Below are 18,444 nucleotides of genomic sequence, written 5' to 3' on the forward strand. Positions count from 1 at the left end.
GACAGATAAAAATGTTACGTGATGGTGGCCCGCATGTGGAAAGTGCTCCCCCTGCAGTATGAATTCTGTTATCCATCCCACATATTTCAGGGCAGATTTTTACCTGTACTGTTTAGAAACATGGGAAATGTACATGTTTTCTGGAAAAATGGCCGATGTACTCAACCCTTTGGTCTGGTCTTTGCGGAGACATTTTCTTTGTCCTATTAATAGATATTTACATAACTATGTAAGGCATTCGGAATAAAAAAAATCTTAAATATACACAAATGCTGTTTGTATAAAAATCATTGTGACTTTCAAAGCTGCAGACTGCTGTGATACTAATAATTTAATACCCATCAAACATTCTGAGGTCCTGGGGGGGGGGGGGGGGAAAGAGAGACGTCAGGGGAGGAAAAAAGACAAAGCCATTTATTCATAAAAAGGCTACACTTTCAAAGGGCTTCCCCACTGTTTGTTTGTGGAATTTTTTTTTAGAATGGTTCGGCGTATCGGCGATCGATTGAGGCTGCCTGCCGCTTCACTTCCTGCTTCTGAGTCTGTGGATGGCAGCCTTGCGGAGTGCAGGCAGGGCTGTGCGGGACTTGCTGCAGGTATGGAGGGGGCTTTCTATTTCTGTCATAAATATGTCTGTGCGATGTATGATGTCATGGCTGACGTGCTTATACTAAACTTGCTATTGCACTGCAATAAGCCCAATGACATGCCGTTTCTGCTGTCTCCTTCACACAGCTTTATTGTTTTGCTTTTTTAATTGTAAAGTTTCATTTTGAGTTATTTTAGACATGTTTTAATGTACATTGATTTAAGACAGAATTTCCCTCCATGTATACTTCATCGGGTCCTTCCACATATATAGTGCATATATTGATAGATACATTCTTCGGTCACCCCTATAGCATTGGAAGTGATGAGGTTCTTTTGGGATCCTTTGGTATAGCATATTCATATGGAAATATACAATGTATCTGCCCACTGGCCACTCTGGAGTTAATAATTATTATTATTATTAATGGGGATATGATATGTATAGTGTATTTTTCCCTGGTTATAACCCAATGTGTTGGGCATCAGCCATCTGATGCTTGTCATCAGGTGTGTTTGATACTGAAAAAATATGTTCTTTTATTCGCTTTTATCATTTCAGGACTGCCAGGACAAAGATCTTGTGATACAGCGTAATATATCGAACCCCGGCGCTTTACGCAGACACCTCATCACTGTTGCAATCGGCCTCCGCTGTTTGACATCAACACATCTGTCTTAACGGCATGATCTGCTTTTAACCCCTACACGTATACCAGTTTGTAAAGGAAGACGATCAGCCCAAAGGCATTACTGAGTTGGAATGGAGGTGGAAGGTGAGTGCGGGATCCTGGGTATTGCATTTCAATGTTTTTCTTTTTTAATTTAAGAAAGTTTTAAAGAGTGAATAACTATCATAAAAAGCATGAAGATGGCAGATCCACTTTAATAGAGCTCAGTGGCTGGCCTGATCTACCACCTGTGTAAAGGGACATGTCTGCTTGGATGGTGTAGATCTCTGTGCGTTGTGTTCTGCAGAGAATCTGATGCCGGATCAACAAAAGAATAAATTGATAACATTCATTATAGCCGCCGCTGGTACTTGCTGTAAGATGTTCAGAATTTTGCTGGTGATAATAGTATGTCTGTATACGGCGTGGTGCCCGTGCATCAATCTTATCTCTTCCTGTTTTCTTTCTAGCGACCCAAACGGATGAGATTAGGCAAAGAAAGAGCGTTAGCTTTGACGAAAAGGAGGAAACGGCGCAGACTGAAAAACCAAAAGACAAAACCAAGATCCGGAGATCCTCAAAGTGTAAGTTGTTATTTTCTTACCGTGAAGGTACAGTCTGAACTAGTGATTGTTCAGGGATATCTACAGATTTGGAACAGAACACGCGTGTACTTCACATGTTGCTGGCCAGAGCGTGTAAAGATTGTACCTGTTCTGTGAGTCTACATCCCACATACTACAGGGAAGCACTTTACATGTGCTGATAACCAACATGTAAAATTAAGTGAAACCTAGAAAAATGGCTGATCTGGTCTCCCTAAGTACTGCCAGCAAAAACTTTACCAATCTAGAGGTGTTTATTACCCAAAAGAAGAGTTATAGGAGAATTGTGGTTACAACTCCCTTGCTTCATTGTTTGCTATGGAGGGCCAACCCTAGCAAACCTCTCCAGCAGGAAGGGCTGAGTTGACTAGAGAGATTGCATTGATTTAACTATGCATTATACAGGGCCAGCCAAGTGCGTCCTGCAGCTGAAACTCACTGGGGTTGGCCCTTCATAATGTAAAGCAAAGTCAAGGAGCTGAAACCGCATCTCCCCTGCAAACTTTCCTTTTTAGTGAATAAACACCAGATACTATATTGATACAGGAAATGTATAAAAACTGTTATTTTTTCTCTTTTGAGTATAATTTTGAAGCATGAGGTGAGCCAGGAACTATTGGAGTGATTTATTAAAAGATTAGTTCCGAACACGTGAAGTTACACTCGAGTGAAAGATTAACCTGCTGACGGTGTTAGATATCTATAGGTATGTGGCGGCTTTGAATGGTTACACGGAGCTGTAGTAACGGATACTTTAACCTACTTTTTCAGCCGCCTCATACAGCAAATGTATTTTTTTACCGCTTTATACTAATGGAAAAAAGTTGAAAATTACCATTAAATCAGTGTATCCATCTAATCAACTTCCAACCTTTGCATCCTCCAAGGTTTCATTTCCCTGTAGATATATGAAAGCGCCAGTGGGGATCGGCCTGCTGTCCAGACGTATTTCATCTCGTTGGGATTTAAACCAGCGGGGTCACAGTTTAGAATCATATTTATTTTTATTCATACAGCGGGAAATGCTGATTAAACTACACATTTCTCTTGCTCACACGTGCCAATCAAATGACCTGTTTAAATGTACCCTTAATCATTTTTTTAAAACAGATCCGTAGTTTTCCAGATGATTTTAGATCTTAGACGTTTTGTCCCCGGCATGTATCTGTAGTCTTTGTAGCCGGTTCTACAGTCCACCCTGGAGAGAGAAGAAGTGCCCTATTATTGTGCGGCCGACCGTCGTTTCAGAACTACTGCATTGTTAACCTTTTTCAGCTCACGGGGTTATTGCACAGGAAGAGTCCAAGAGGAACCCACCTCTGATTTATATCTCAGGTTAATTTCTTTCCTTATGTGTAACGTAAGGAGACAAAGTAACCTTGTCTTTTGTGTTACGCGAGGAGGCCGCGGTGACCGTCTCATATAGCAGGTGCTGTTGCCGGTGGCTTATTCAGAGGCCACTTGGAAGGCGCAGACGGATGGTTGGAAGCCGTGTTTAGCTGCAGAAGCAGCCGGAGCTCAAATCATTCAACTCGATCTGCTTTACACATTCCTGGGAGCTTAATGCATGAAAGGAGCGTAATTAGCCACCACGGAGGGCGCTTTGCCATTAAGAGGAAGCTAATTATCTTCTTCGGCTAAAACCATCATTCATTTCGCGATACCTTTATGAAACCTGAATGTCCGTAACAAGTCTAGTTTATCATAAGCCGCGTTTCTTTTAATCGCGATGTAAAGCGCAGGATTTCTAGCTTTACGGATTTCCTAAAACGTGAATTTAACGTCGTCTTTTCAAACTGGGGAAGCGCATGCGGCTTCATTCAACAGCGTTGGAGACGTTTAGCAGTGTATGGAATTTCCATAATGTAACAAGGCTTTGTTCGCTCTAGTTTGCTAGTGAAATGTCTTGATACGGGGATGTTTTGCATGGTAAATTGATCATTCACATCTACTTTCACACAATACGGAGTGATCAGACTGTGGCGTTACTTACAACATTTCAGAACTAAATTAGTTACCCTGCGGGCTTAAAGAAAAGCCACCAAATGTAGCTGTTTATTGGAAATTGAATAAAACCAAAAAATAAAACCAATTATGTGCACCAATGGTCTTTTGGGAAATACTTGAGTTGAGGCGGGCTGAACCATATCACGTGTGTGTGTATGTGTGTGTGTGTGTATATATATATATATATATATATATATATATATATATATATATATACACATAGATACAGAATAAAGGGCCAGTGCTGTATACAGTAGAATTGACAACCTAATTTTACTTTATTTTGCCCCCATAAACTTTCTTTATGAGGCCGCCATTCTGATCCATGTGATGTTGCCTTTCTCGTGTTATACGTTGGTTATTTGCAGCTTCGTCGGATAGGACATGTAGGGACGCTGGAGCGGAGGAGAAAATGAGAAATGCTCGGAAGGAGCGACTTATAACCCTTCTGTCCTTTTCAGATGCTGCTCTGCAGCGGTTTGCAAAGCTTTTCTTCGGTTGTCTGGCCGCGGTCTCCAGTGGCATGATGTACGCGGTCTACCTGTCTACGTACCACGAGCGCAAATTCTGGTTTTCTAGTCGACGGGTAAGTCGTGATCCTTCAAGCCATTCCAACACGTTACATGTCGTGTTCTCTGGAGTAGTTCATAAAGTTACTTTTTTTTTACATTATTAACTTTCTATAACAATTGATGGCTAAATGGTTCTCCTTTTTCTTTTTTTTTTCTTTTTTAGATAGTTAATCATTTGACGCGTCTGTTTCCTCCCTGTTCACCACTAACTTTATTTCCTTTTGTGGTAAAACTTCTGCATAGTGTTTTCATGGAGGTCAACGCTCTGGGGGGGATGTGCGTCTCCACAGAAGTGTTTCTGATAGCAGCCTGCCTTTTTCCAGTCAGTGTAGTAAGACGGCCTTTATTAATTGCAAAAAATTGTTACTATAATACAAACGTTACTGGTCTGCCCTGTGTGCGCTGCGGAGTGTTTCCATGTGAAATGCTCGGTTCTATGTTGGCTGCTGCTCTTTTGTGCCAAATGAGCAGCAGGATTGAATCCGCAAACCTCTGCGTTGGGTGCCCTGCTTGAACATTGATGTCCAGGGTTTATACTGTCCTTTTTCGCTATCGTTGTCCAGACGGGCCCAGTATTGTAATAATTTTCCTTTTAATGGTACTCCAAATGCATAGAGGTATCCCTCAGAACACGTTCCAGATGTTTCTCCAACCCCCCGGCTCTTGGCCCTCAGAGGACACGTGTGAGTTACTCGCTCCCATTTAGCTCGAGTTCTCAGTCAGGATTTCCAGGGGGTTCCTTTTTTCCTCTCCATGGAAGAAGAGTCCAAGAACAAAAAGCTTGTACGTCAAACCAATATTTTAGTTTTTCTGTTCTTTTTTTTTTTCCAGGATCTTGAGCGAGAAATAACCTTTCAAGGAGATGGTGCTGTATATTATTCCTTTTATAAAGACATGCTCCGGGCTCCATCCTTTGAAAGAGGTAAATGCTTTCTACTTAACATAACACACATATATATATATATATTTATCTCATACTCTCATAATCAGAGCAGTCTTTGGGACAGTAGCGAACACCTCAACTCCAAACATTTTTAATAAGTGAGTACACAGTAAAAGTGAGTGATGAGTGCAGGGAAGACGTGCCCCACATATCCAATACAATTGCCTGATTAACCTATTTTAGGACATTACAAGAATAATACTAAAAAAGGGCATAACACATACCTGAAAAAATACTTGGAATCCCAAGCTGCCTAATATTATTTTGTGGCCCTCGGCAGTGTTTTGTACGCCTGCGTGCCCCGCTTCACGTGTTCCGATTGTTTCTGACAGGTGTGTTTGATCTGGCCTACAACAACAAGACGGTGTCGCTGAAAACCATCAACGCTGTGCAGCAGATGTCTTTGTACCCGGAGCTGATAGCCAGCGCGCTCTACCAGATGTCCAGCAGCCAGGTGAACCAAGCTGGCCCTTTCATTTTTCTTTCTTTAGTTGAAAACTGAAACTTTGGGTGTTTTTTTATTTTTTTATTTTGTGTTTAATTCTTTATCTATTTGTCTTTTCTTTAATAGTTTCTTAAAGTCTCTATTGGAAAGGAACAGACTCAACATACGCTCCTAGCTTGTGCCAGGGGGGTTGTAGGCACATAATCTATTAAGCATGTCTTTGGGGATCAAGTGCTTTGGGGTTTAGTTTAGTAGTCGTGTAGTAGCCCCCCTACATTTTCTTTGTGTCCAACAATTAGGGCGATATCTTAACTACATTTGTCTTCAGAGACTTACAATACAGAGTAAATCGCATGGAAACCAGTAAAACCTCGTATCTGTTCTGAGCCTCAGTAACTCGGACACGCGTAAATCATATATTACAGATTTGGGTAAATGGAATGTCTGGTTTGCACTCGATTCCCAGACCTGGCTCCTTGTTTAACGATGGATCAAATCAACAATGTTTGACGTAGAAATAGAAATGTACACAAATAATAAGACATAATAATGAAACTGAGATACAGGAATAAGATTAGCCCTCCGTTTTGGGGAGGTAGAATTAAGTGGGCGAGGGTCTACATTTCTGAACTATTAAAAAAAAAAAGCTTGTAATTTTATGTGTTTTAGATTCAGAGGACATGCTAATTAGAGAAAATAATGTATCTACAACCCACATCGTCCTCAGTGAATGGAGAAATGGGGTCTAATAACGTGTGTATATATTTGCTGTTTGCAGGGTGCTGTCGATCCCGTGTATTTCTATATCGGGATCCTCTTTGGCTTGCAAGGAATTTACGCCAGCGCCTTGTTTGTGACTAGCTGGATAATGAGCGGAAGCTGGCTGGCGGGCATGCTGACGGTGGCCTGGTTTATCATTAATAGGTATGAGCAGAGCTAAACTTCTAACATTGCTTATGCGTTCGTATAGCTCCAATCTCACATGGCATCCTGTATTTGGCATCAAGGATGACATTATTCATTATTCCTACTTTTTCCAAAAATACTAAAATATTAGGTTTTTCAAATAGAAACAAAATATGTCTTTCTGGAGTTCAGAGCTTGACTCTGTCTGTAGAAAACGATTGTAAAATGGTGGCTTTTTACTCTACATGTCTTGTGCCGTAAAGAGGGACCATCGTGAGAACCCATCTGGTTTTTCTGCAGTAAGGAATGAACCCACAACCACAATCTGCCGCTCCGGCTTCTCCCGCCAGGCTGTTCTTCCTTGCAGCCGTAGCTTAATCTAGTCCAGGGGTGCAGGACTCCAAACCAGTAGTTTGATGAACTTTTCATTGGTATTCCTCTGCTCAAGCCGGAATATGCAAAAAATGGCGGTCTATTAGACGCCCTCCAAGACTATCGCTCTGTTGCTCTGTCTTGTAGCGCAGAATAAATGCCTGTGTATAGAAGAGACACCAAGACAGGAGTTTTATAGGAAAATATTCTGGAATAAGTAATTCATATTTGTTTGTTAATTTATCATTGTCTTTTGCCCTTTGTTTCAGGACAGATACCACCCGAATGGAGCAGTCCCTTCCCCTCCGAGAAAACTGGGCTTTGCCGTATTTTGCCTGCCAAGTCGCGGCTCTCACAGCCTATTTAAAAACCAACGTCACCTTTTCTGTGGAGGTAAAAGCGTGTCTGCAACAGCTGGCAGATCTGCTTCGAACATGTACTATTTATTGCGACGGGATAAATATCGCGCTAAGGGGCCTTTTTGAAAGACGATCGGGTGTTTTCTCTAATCACCAGTAGCAGGCATTTGCATTAAAATATACGAATGCAAAAAACAGAAAGTTGCAGAATCTTGTAATACCTTTTTTATTGGACTAACAGTATTAAAATAATAGACGAGCTTTCGGGAGTCCTCCCTTTATCAAGTCAAAAGCATTTCTGACCAAGCAAGTGAAAAACAGTTTAAAACTGACCAGTACATGTTCTGATACAGGGTTAAAACAGGGGTTAAAACAACACGTAGAGAATTTGCAGACAAAAAACTAAGAGGGTCGTAAATAGTAAATAGTGGCATATATTGCACAGATAAGGCAAGGGGGGGGAAGCAGGGGTGAGCATGTAGGAGAGAGAGAAGAAAAAAAAGCACAGGTTATAGGAAGTTTTGATAGTGTGCTAAGAAGCTCAAATCCACATTAAGTCCTCTGTTTTTACAATCATAAAAATGTATCATTTTGGCTTCAAATGTCTTTCTTTCTTGGGTGTTTTTGAAATGACCTCTCAGTGTTTTGATTTTAAGGTCATGTATGGAGTGACCTGTTTGGGTGAAGTGGTGCCCAACTGGAGTGCAAAGGTTTTCTTCATCATGATGGTTGATGGAGTATCTGTGCAGATTCATCCTTTTATTGAGTTGCTGGCAGGTTTCACCGATGTAACACCCTATTGTACATGTGGTGCATTGAATCATGTATACAACATTCTGTGAAGTGCATGAGTATGATCCTTTAATATTGTATGTCTTGTTGTTGTGGGTGGCTGTGTTGCTGGTACAGATGTGTTGGCAAAGTTTGCATCTGGCTTTGTTGCATGGTTTGCTTCCATTATCTGTGTGTGTTGTTTCAGTATGTAGTTTGCTACTCACCAGCTTTTGTTTGAGATTAGCTGGTTGTCTGAAGGCCAAGATGGGGGGTTCAGGGAAAATTTCTTTTAACACCTCATCCTCTGCTAGTATTGGCTGCAGATCCTTGATGATTTTTCGGATTTCTTCTAGGGCAGGATTGTATGTGGCTACTAGAGGTATGCGTGAGGATGTTTGTTTGTCTCTGTATTGCAACAGGTGTTGGCGTGGTGTTTGTAGCGCAGAGTTAATTTTCTTATTGATGATCCTGGGTTTGTATCCCTTTTGTTTGAATGTCTCGGACAGTGTTTTTAGATGCACGTCTCTGTCATCAGTGTTGGAGCAGATGCGGTGGTACCTGGTGGCTTGGCTATGGATGATGCCTTGCTTTGTGTGGGATGGATGGAAGCTGGATTTGTGCAGGTAGTTGGATCGGTCTGTGGGTTTTCTGTACAGGGATGTATGTAGTGTGTCCTTGTTTATTGTGACAGTTGTATCCAAGAAGTTTACACTTTGTGTTGTTTTAACCCCTGTTTTAACCCTGTATCAGAACATGTACTGGTCAGTTTTAAACTGTGTTTTTCACTTGCTTGGTCAGAAATGCTTTTGACTTGATAAAGGGAGGACTCCCGAAAGCTCGTCTATTATTTTAATACTGTTAGTCCAATAAAAAAGGTATTACAAGATTCTGCAACTTTCTGTTTTTTGCATTCGTATACATTGGACTAATACGGCCACCCCAAACTACATTAAAATATAAAAATGGAAAGCTTTAAATACTTTACAATTATTTCATCTTCAAAGTTGTCCTTAATTTTAACCTTTTGAGAGCCAGAGGGTTAATACACCCATACATTAGTTGAAACATTGTACAGTGCTACAGAATGTGATGGCGCTATATAAAACAATAAATTATAATAACTAATCTCAAGACATACAAGTCCAAAGGGCACATTCATACAATTTGCTGTCTCGATTGGCTAATTTTATTTTTATAAAACCTGACAGAGAATTGCTTTGTATCATTCTCCCCTTTGCAGCATATCACGCTCTTATGTTTATTATTACTGGATTTGGCCCGCGAATGTCGTACGCTTGGGCCGAATAACCCTTTCCAAGCAGTCCGTGGCTATCATTAAGCAGCATTAAAAGATACCTCGCACACCATTGCTCTGCTCTAATGGGGTACATAGAGCCGTGGATGTGATTTAACCTAATAATGGCCGGACGCTCATTGCTATAAGAAGCCGTTATCTCTTTTTAGAACCGCAGCGTAATTGCACAGCAGCTGATCATGGATAATGTGCTGCTCTGTCATATCTATAATGGCAACCACTTACTTATATAATATGTAATTATCGTCCTTCTTTGTATCTACTTATATTCTGAATCTTTTTATATTCAGATTACCATTGCATATATATATATATATACGGCAAAAAAGTTAAGAGCCGGGAAGGTCTGTTGAAATCACATATATTAAGTTGTTTACTTTATTAAGTGGGGACATCATTGTGTCGCTTAAAAATTGATGTAGAAACATAGGATTTTGTTTATTTAGCTTTTCCATTATGTGGGCTTGTGTATTGGTCCTGCTTGTTACACACCAAAGATCTGAAATATTTAATTATTGTGAGGAAATGCAAGTTCCGCTAAATATTATACATTTGTTGTAGTTATGTTCCCCTACTGTTTGGTCGCACGTACTGTAAAACCTTGTGTTTCTCCTTTACATACGATGGGAAAACGAACACGCATGAACCAGATCTCCTGGCCGTAGTTCCTGATTTGTGTCCCTTTTGATTTTTCTTTCAGAGGTTCTGCTACTTGCTGATGAGCGCCTCTACCTATACGTTCATAATGATGTGGGAGTATAGCCATTACTTGCTCTTCATACAGGCCTTGACTCTGTGTCTTCTAGATGGCTTCTCGCTAGTCCAAAGGGAGAAGGTATGACAAGCGGTCACGGTGGGCTTTATGGTGCCAGGCGGGTTTCTGGATCCTTAAATGTTCTTTCAGTAAATAAAATCCTAATATTATGTCCTGTTTACCCATTGTACATGCTCCAGAATAGCCACCAACGCTTTTAAAGGCTTTTATAGATTTTATGAACCAAAAGTGGGTTATTACTGATACTTGGCTTAACCATTGCATAAATAGGCATATAATGGGTATTATTTCTGTTCTGCAGGTTCATGAAATCCATAAAATGTATATCTTCTCTGCGGCGGTGGGATATTTGCTCCAGTTTGAGAACACGGCCCTGCTGACCTCGCCGTTGTTAAGCCTCGTTGTGGGGTCAATGATTGCTAGAAGCCTCCAGGTAACGCTCCATGGGACAATGTGCATAGAGCACCTCGAGAATGAGGTTTACAGCAATCGCCATGGAAACCAGTGTAATCTTCCTGCTGATTGCGTCACTACTTCTTTTTCTAAAACTACTGTATCTAAAGAACCCCTAAACCTCTGCAGTCGTCTTTGTGGCATCTCTGTGATCCATCTCACGCTAACCAAGTGTTCCTTGCTTTCATAGATCACTGTCAAAAAGGGCACGTTCCGGGCGAAGGTGATGAAGATCATGTATTTTTATCTGGCGTTTACGATTGCGGTATCAATTCATTTTTTATTGAGGGTAGGTGACATTGTAAAGTATATTTTAGAACACTTTGGGGGGGGGATGTTAAGGTAAAATTCATACCGCTTTTATTATAAAATGAAATGTTTTTTCCCTCCTTTCACAGACCGTCGTTCCTCACAACGAAAATCGACAACTTTTGAGATTCCTCCAAGTAAAATTTGGGCTGAACATGACCAAGTGAGTTAGAATGACTGTGTTATATATATCTACTATAAAAGTCTGAATATTTAACTGTTTATGTTTAAATTGCTGCCTAAATTTGATTAATATAATTTTCAGTTAAAGGTGTAAGGTGATCGTATATTGGTAATTTTTTTTTTATTATTATAAAACTCTTGAGAAACTGCTTTAAGACCTGCTGTTGTGGTTAGTTTGAGTTGCGAAAAGGGGAATATCATGATCGTAGAAACACTAATTTTGGGCACCGATCGATTACGCTGTTCACACACACACATATATATATATATATATATATATATATATATATACACACACGCCAATATTTGTATAAGCCATTACATCACCAGGAACTTACAAAGCCGGTCTTTGATATAAACTCAAATGGTTAAAGAGCGCCTTTATTTCAGGGCATGTGTTGTTGAAAGCATGGCTAGGGGCAGGGCTTTACCAACATTTTCTTTTACACAACTTTGTGACCTGCTGATATTTTTGTGTAAAATATTTTATTTATTTAGACAATTAAACATTATTTGGTATAGTCACATTATTGTGACTTTTAGGACCGTAGACTGTGGTGATGATACTAATCAAACTATCTGATTCTCTAAGAAAGGGGGAAATGAGAACACTTAGCGATCACAGTTTTTCAGCGATTTCATTGTTTCTGCTGATGGGTCTCGTCACGAACGTCACCGATGCTGCCACTGCGAAATTTAAAAAAAACCTAAATCTCGTGTCTTTCCAATCCAGGAACTTCACAGTAAATTGGCTGCTATGTCAGGAATCCTTCCAGCCTCCATCCCAGGAATACATTTTACGGCTGACGCAGTCCTCGCTCTTGCCTTTCTATATCCTGGTATTGCTGATTTGCCTATTCTCTGTATCTCAGGGCATCTATAGAAGGCTTTCGTAAGTACTCATTTAAAATGTTTTTACAAAAAAAAAAAGATTACTGCTCTAGTGTGTGTGTGTGTGTGTATAAATATATATATCTCTTTCTCGTTTACCCACGTGCAGAGGCATCCCAGCAAGCACCAAAGTGACGCTCGAGGAGGGTCGAATAGGAGAACGTCCGGAAGTTGTGTATCATGTCGTGCAGGGTCTCCTGCTGGGTTCTCTAGCGATGCTTTTTGAAGGGTAAGTTGATTCTGATGTGTGCAGCCTTAACACACGTTCAGCTCTGACATTACACAAGAGACGATCGTTTTGGTTAATCACTGTATTTACTTGATTATAAGACGACCCTCCAAAATTTTACTATTAATTTAGAAAAAAAGCCTGAATATAAGACTACTCTATAGTAAAAAAAAAGTTTAACTACTAAATGTTAATTCACATGTAAACATTTTTTTCATATTTTATAAAAACTATGCATTTTTTTGTTTTTATTTCCTTTTATTTGCCAACCTGCCCCCCCCCCCAACCAATGCATCCCCAGACTTGTCCCCCGTGCTTCAGACTCCCTGGTGTCTAGTGGGGGCAGCCGGTGGACGTTGCACGTAGACAGTGCGCCTAGACAACCTTCGCTTCTGCTGGCACTTCCTGTGGGGCTTGTGTGATGGAGCACCAGAAGGTTACGCAATGGCGCTCCGTCATAGAAGCCCAACGCACAGACGTCCACCGGCTGCCAGAGAGGAGGATCCAGGTCCCTGCAGCGCTGCGGGGGATCTGGATCTTAGTCTTATAGTCGGACCTCTATTTGAACTATATATATCGGATTATAAAACGCAAATACATTAATTCAGGGCAAATACATTTAAAAAAAAAACCCAAGAGAGATTAGAGAGTGTAGCAGTGTACAAACGTGCATAAAACATATACTAATCTTTTTTTCCCCAGAGCGTGTGGATATATATTTAAAAATGATGTTCCAATATTAACAAGAAGCATCTCTGTGCCATTCCAAATGAATTTAACCCTTGTTTTACTCTCATTACCTTGCTTTTCAGCATGAAGTACCTTTGGACACCATATGTGTGCATGCTGGCTGCGTTTGGGGTTTGTTCACCTGAACTTTGGATAACGCTTTTCAAATGGATCCGTCTGAAAGCCATCCACCCGGTCCTGCTGGTAATGAAATGAGGATTCGTGTTCATTAATAGTGACCGATCAGAGAATGGCGTGTAATAACCACTTTTAGCAGGCAACCAACACGGTTCTCAGGCAGACGTCCTTAAATGAATATTATGCTTTTACAATCTGGCTCTGCATTTCTCCTCTTCAGTTAATTAATGCTGCAGCCGCCCGCCGGTCCATGATGGGAAAATGAATCGGAAACGTCGGCGTGTAGTCCCTAAAATGTGACTTGAGACATTTCAAGCAGCAGATGTTAAATCTGTAACATTTATATGTTTATCTATGCACGGGGCTGACTCTACAGGGTTTTCCCTACATCATGCATATTTATTGGTACACACAAACTCCCATTTAGTAAATAAACGCCAGTATTTCCAATGCACCAATCAAAATGCACACAGATAAGTCCTCTTTTTTCTTATTCCAGGCTCTTGTTTTAAGCACCGCAGTTCCCACTGTAATTGGCTTCAGCTTATGGAGAGAGGTGAGATATCAGCAGGTGTTTTCTCATAGAATTGACGCTATCTGTGCCGTCGTGTTATAGATGCTGGATGCTTAACCAATAACCAACTTATCGGCAACTTATCGATAGGGTGGATATAAGACCATGGAAGGAATAATTGTGCAAATCTTGGAAAAAACTAAGTTAAGACGTTTAAAGAGGGGGAGAGAGAAAATGTGTCCATTAACACAGTTCTATTGCTCCCATAGTGTATATGTTGGATTTGGGACAGACTACTGGTTAGTTTAGACCCTCATCACTAAAGACTGAGAGGGTTGGAGGCTTTTATGTGGTCTGCTAATAGGAGCTGAAACCACAATTTTGCAAGCTGTCCTGACGACTCCCCCTTTAGTGAATAAACCCCAAAGAGATGGTTGGGAATGTAGCATAAATACGGTAAAAAAAAAAAAAAATAAAAAAAATTCCGCCTGTCACTCTTGTATGTCGTCTGCCTTTATTTGACAGTTTTTACCCAAGATCATCACAGAGCTTTCCGAGCTGGAGGAGCACTATGAGTCCGACACAATTGAGCTCATGAACTGGATAAAGTAAGTGAGGATCTATGAGTGACGAGAGGCAAAGTCCTGCTGAATACTGCGCTCACGCTGAGTGACAGAATCCATATGTATGAACTCTATAGATTGCATTCTATACCTTGTTTTTTTAAGTTTAGTATAAGCAGTAGGTCAATTTCCCTTTAAACTCTTCTACCAAGTCGTTCTAAAGTAAGCGCAGGATTTAGTAAAACCTACCCCGTTCTCGCCTGCGAATCAAGTCGAAAACACATCAATGTTTGTCTGTCGAGTCATTCAGAGGAGCCAGAAATCATCAGGAATAACCATATCTCGGTGTTTATTGTTGGGGGAAATCCCTCCCCGCCATTTTTACTGCTAGTATAGTATCAAGCAAAATAAAATGTTCTTATGCCTTATGCACATGCCCCCAAATAATTTTCTATTCCTTGCCCAATGTGTTAAAAAATAGAAAATCTACTGTTTCTGTTTAAAACAAATACCGGTTTTATTTAACATTTTCTAATAGCTGCGTATTAGCCATGCGTATGTATCTTAGCTCTGTTATCTCGGCCCAATCAGTGCATATACATTGACGTACACATTTCTTCCTGTTACAGAAGTCACGCTCCCCTTGCAGCGGTGTTTGCCGGTAGTCCCCAGCTAATGGGCACCATCAGATTATGCACCGGATGGATGGTGACAAGTCTGCCGGTTTATAATGACGAAGACCTCATGAAAAGGAATGAAAATGTGAGTCGCTGACTAGTGCGGCTGTGCGACATTGCTGTGTAACGAATGGCCAGGGTTTGCTTTACATAGTGGGGTGGAATAATAATGGGGGCTTTATCGGCCTCCCGTGTAGTGACTTTTAGGTAATAATAAAATGAAATCTGCTGGCACTTTAATAAAATGTAATAATCAGTAAGCTTGTCTTGACCCGGCTTAAAACCGACATTTCTTTAGTCAAACTTGAAATGTTTCATTGGGCCGTCGGATGTAGAATCACATAATACGCTTTCAGGATCTCATAGATCTCTTCATCTTACGTTGGCCCAACCAAAGGTATCGGCTTCTACTAAGGACTATCTTAGACATTTGTGACCATTTTCCTTATTCTTAAAAGTTACTCCAAGTGTAAAAATATTATTTCCCTGAGAGTCCCTCTGCTCTGATCTGCCACTCCTACCCTCTCTACACACCGGCTACAAACCAGTCTGACCCCAGCCATTAGGGGAGAATGACACTTACTGTGTATGAATGAAAATATATGTTGATGTAATGTAACTTCTACTTTACCAAGAGGGTGGCAGATAAATGGAACAGCCTCCCATCATAAGTGGTAGAGGCACAACTCCCTTAAACATGAACTAACACTGTTACCGTTGTAGCATTGCTCTGTGTATTAGCCGGTCTTCTGTCATGGTTGAGCCGGTTTGTTCCCCGTAGCACTGACCTTCAGAGACGAGGCTTTAGCATCGATTCGTGAATCAGAGCCTCGGCACAAAACGTTCCGCTGCAATGACCGATTTATGTCGCAGGTCAATGTTTGCATTGATTTCAGTTGCGTAATTAAAGGAGAATTTTCTAGGAAACGGTTAAACCGTTACTTATTATTTTGGAGGGGGGGTAACAGAGGGGTGTTTGTGGTGTTAGCATATATTATATGAAGTACTAAAATTTTTCATATGCTTTGTGCTTGCCGTGTAGCTCATGCTTAAGACTTTTTGTTCTTGTGTATTATAATGCAGAATGTGTTGCACGAGAATCTTCTTTGCATTATTATAATTATTATTATTACTATTACTTTGTGACCAGGAGAACTTTTGTCTGTTTTAAGTAATTTTTTTGTGACCTTTTGCATGTGCAGAAGGGAACTTTTCACATACGTGGCGTCATAAAGTCTGTGCAAGACATATAAAGTCTCGTTATTATAGTCTTTATATCTGATAAGTTCCTTGAAAATGGCATCGTGTTCTTTGTTTAAAGATGCTACAGATGAGTGGACATCTGATATTATTCTTCATGTCAAAGTCTAAGCCTTTTCATTCCTCTCCCTGTTTCTTACGGTTTTGTTCTTTCCTAGTAAATAATATAAATAGTTTTCAAAGTGATATACAGCACATACAGATCTTTTTTTTTTTTCCTTTTTTGGGGGAAGTACACGACCCAAATTGCCATTCTTCTGAAAATCAAGCTAAACCCCTAGTTGTAAATCAGCTCTTGTAATATGGTAATTTGTATTTTCAGGGTTTTTATTTCTTTTGGATTAAAAGTAAGAAAGAATATAGTAGCTGAGATTCACTTATGTGGCCACTAGAGGGAGTGCAGTCAGCCATTGGACTCTTCCTATTTTAAGATGCATATGTTTGACTTTGTACGCCTCGTTCTGTTTATACGCATTTGTTATAGGAAATTAAATGGTTACTCTAGGAATATAAAGTATTTCTCCACCAAGCTGCTATTAAATAGAGTATAAAGTGTACTTTCTTTATCTCCAGATATATCAAATCTATGGCATGAGGTCTGCTGAAGACATCTATAAGATCCTCGCCTCCTATAAGGCCACATATGTCGTCATTGAAGACTCAATCTGCAATGACGTGGCAGGCATGAAAGGCTGCCGGGTGAAGGATTTGCTGGATGTTGCCAATGAGCACGTGAGTTGCGTTTTGTGTCTTTCTGTGGCACATATTATGAATTTGTACCTTAAAATGTAGAACAATTCCACTGCTTCACGTGTGGCACCAGCCCAGCACTTGGTACTCCATTCTGAAGCAGTAGTAACAGGAATAACACTTTAAAGGGACACTCCAGCCATCGTATGCACTTTAATGCGTATGATAGCTGACTGTCCCCTTAAATTAACGATCGTAGCTCCTGCAAAAGTGGCCCAAATACCAGACCATCCAGGGTGGTGCGCTGCAGATCTGAAGCTGCAACTTCTCCTAAAAGTGATTTTATTTTCTAGTAAATATATATATATATATATTGTACTTCCTTACAAATAACGGGTATACAGCATAAACGTGTCTGTAATGTTTGTTTTTGTATACTTGAATGACTTTCGATTTAAGTGGGTTTTATATATTTGTGGTGATTTTTGCATGTGTGAGGTCTATGATCCCATCAGTAAGCCTGTCCGTGTTGCACTTTTAATTCTTTTAACAGGTGGTGACTGAAGATGGAGATGTGTATTCCTATTCCAAGTATGGACGGTTTTGCCAAGAAATCAAAATGAATTATTCTCCGTACGTCAACTACTTCACAAAGATTTTCTGGAACAAATCTTATTCTGTTTATAAAATCAACACATTGATATCGTTCCAATACTGAAACCAAAGCGGATCTTCATCTTGGGACATCAGTAGCCTGCCCTGTAATTGTTGGAGTGACATCGGTGTAGATTGTGCTTGGTTGTTGGTTCTTAACCTTTATGCAATGGTGTTTTTGTTCGCACCGAGATGAGAAAAAAATACAACAAAGCTGTAATCCGAAGGGATCCATCCTCCTCGTCAATAACAAAAAAGCTTCTTTTTGAAAAAAAATATTCTTGGTGGGTTGTATGGTTCGGGAGCCCAGGAACAGGTTCTGGACCCGTGTGGATACACCAAACGTTAAGATGATTAATACTTATTAATTGTGCAATTTTAAAATTGAGCATCATTTTTAAAACTTTTGGCTGTAGACTAACCCTGAGTGTTTTTATTTATTTTTCTTTTAATGTACCATTACATGTGATTTTTTTTTTTTTTTTGGACTCACAAGCATAATATTTTTGCAGCTATAACATGGATAATGATGTTGACTAGTATTCTTACTAGTGGAACTGTTTGTTAGCTTGATTGGCCAGCATTTGAGAGACGGTTACGTCTGTTACCTGTTGGGATATTTAAGATAGTGTTAGACCGTCAGGCTGTTATTAGGGAAATCTTAATTTATATATTAGGATTATTTTTAATTTTTTTTTTTTTTTTGGACCAGTCTCTGCTTTTTTGCCTTTTTTTCCTTTCTCTTACAAACTCTATAATATAATTATTTTTTATTATTTACGTTTGTCAACTTGGTCACGCATGTATCTTTAGTTCTTGTTA

At 40.0% G+C, this 18,444-nt stretch overlaps 1 protein-coding gene across 1 annotated transcript; it reads left to right on the forward strand.

Moving 5' to 3' along the window:
• Positions 1-525: 525 nt before the first annotated feature.
• Positions 526-17,886, forward strand: DPY19L4 (dpy-19 like 4). The gene is made up of 20 exons (XM_053468255.1): positions 526-596; positions 1,151-1,364; positions 1,730-1,843; positions 4,333-4,457; positions 5,275-5,365; positions 5,719-5,840; positions 6,610-6,755; positions 7,379-7,502; positions 10,258-10,392; positions 10,634-10,765; positions 10,976-11,074; positions 11,184-11,257; positions 12,011-12,169; positions 12,278-12,397; positions 13,210-13,330; positions 13,764-13,820; positions 14,304-14,386; positions 14,971-15,103; positions 16,852-17,010; positions 17,522-17,886. Exons 2-20 carry the CDS (start codon positions 1,352-1,354, stop codon positions 17,684-17,686), a joined length of 2,172 nt encoding a protein of 723 aa, XP_053324230.1. The 5' UTR covers positions 526-596; positions 1,151-1,351; the 3' UTR covers positions 17,687-17,886.
• Positions 17,887-18,444: the final 558 nt, after the last annotated feature.

The sequence above is a fragment of the Spea bombifrons genome, chromosome 5 (assembly GCF_027358695.1).
Source record: "Spea bombifrons isolate aSpeBom1 chromosome 5, aSpeBom1.2.pri, whole genome shotgun sequence".
NCBI lineage: Eukaryota > Metazoa > Chordata > Amphibia > Anura > Pelobatidae > Spea > Spea bombifrons.

Excerpts from the sequence above, each read along its gene's own strand:
- DPY19L4 (XM_053468255.1), top strand. Across the intron at positions 6,756-7,378 it reads GCCTGGTTTATCATTAATAG|GACAGATACCACCCGAATGG; the intron begins GTATGAGCAGAG and ends CCTTTGTTTCAG. Across the intron at positions 12,398-13,209 it reads CTAGCGATGCTTTTTGAAGG|CATGAAGTACCTTTGGACAC; the intron begins GTAAGTTGATTC and ends CTTGCTTTTCAG.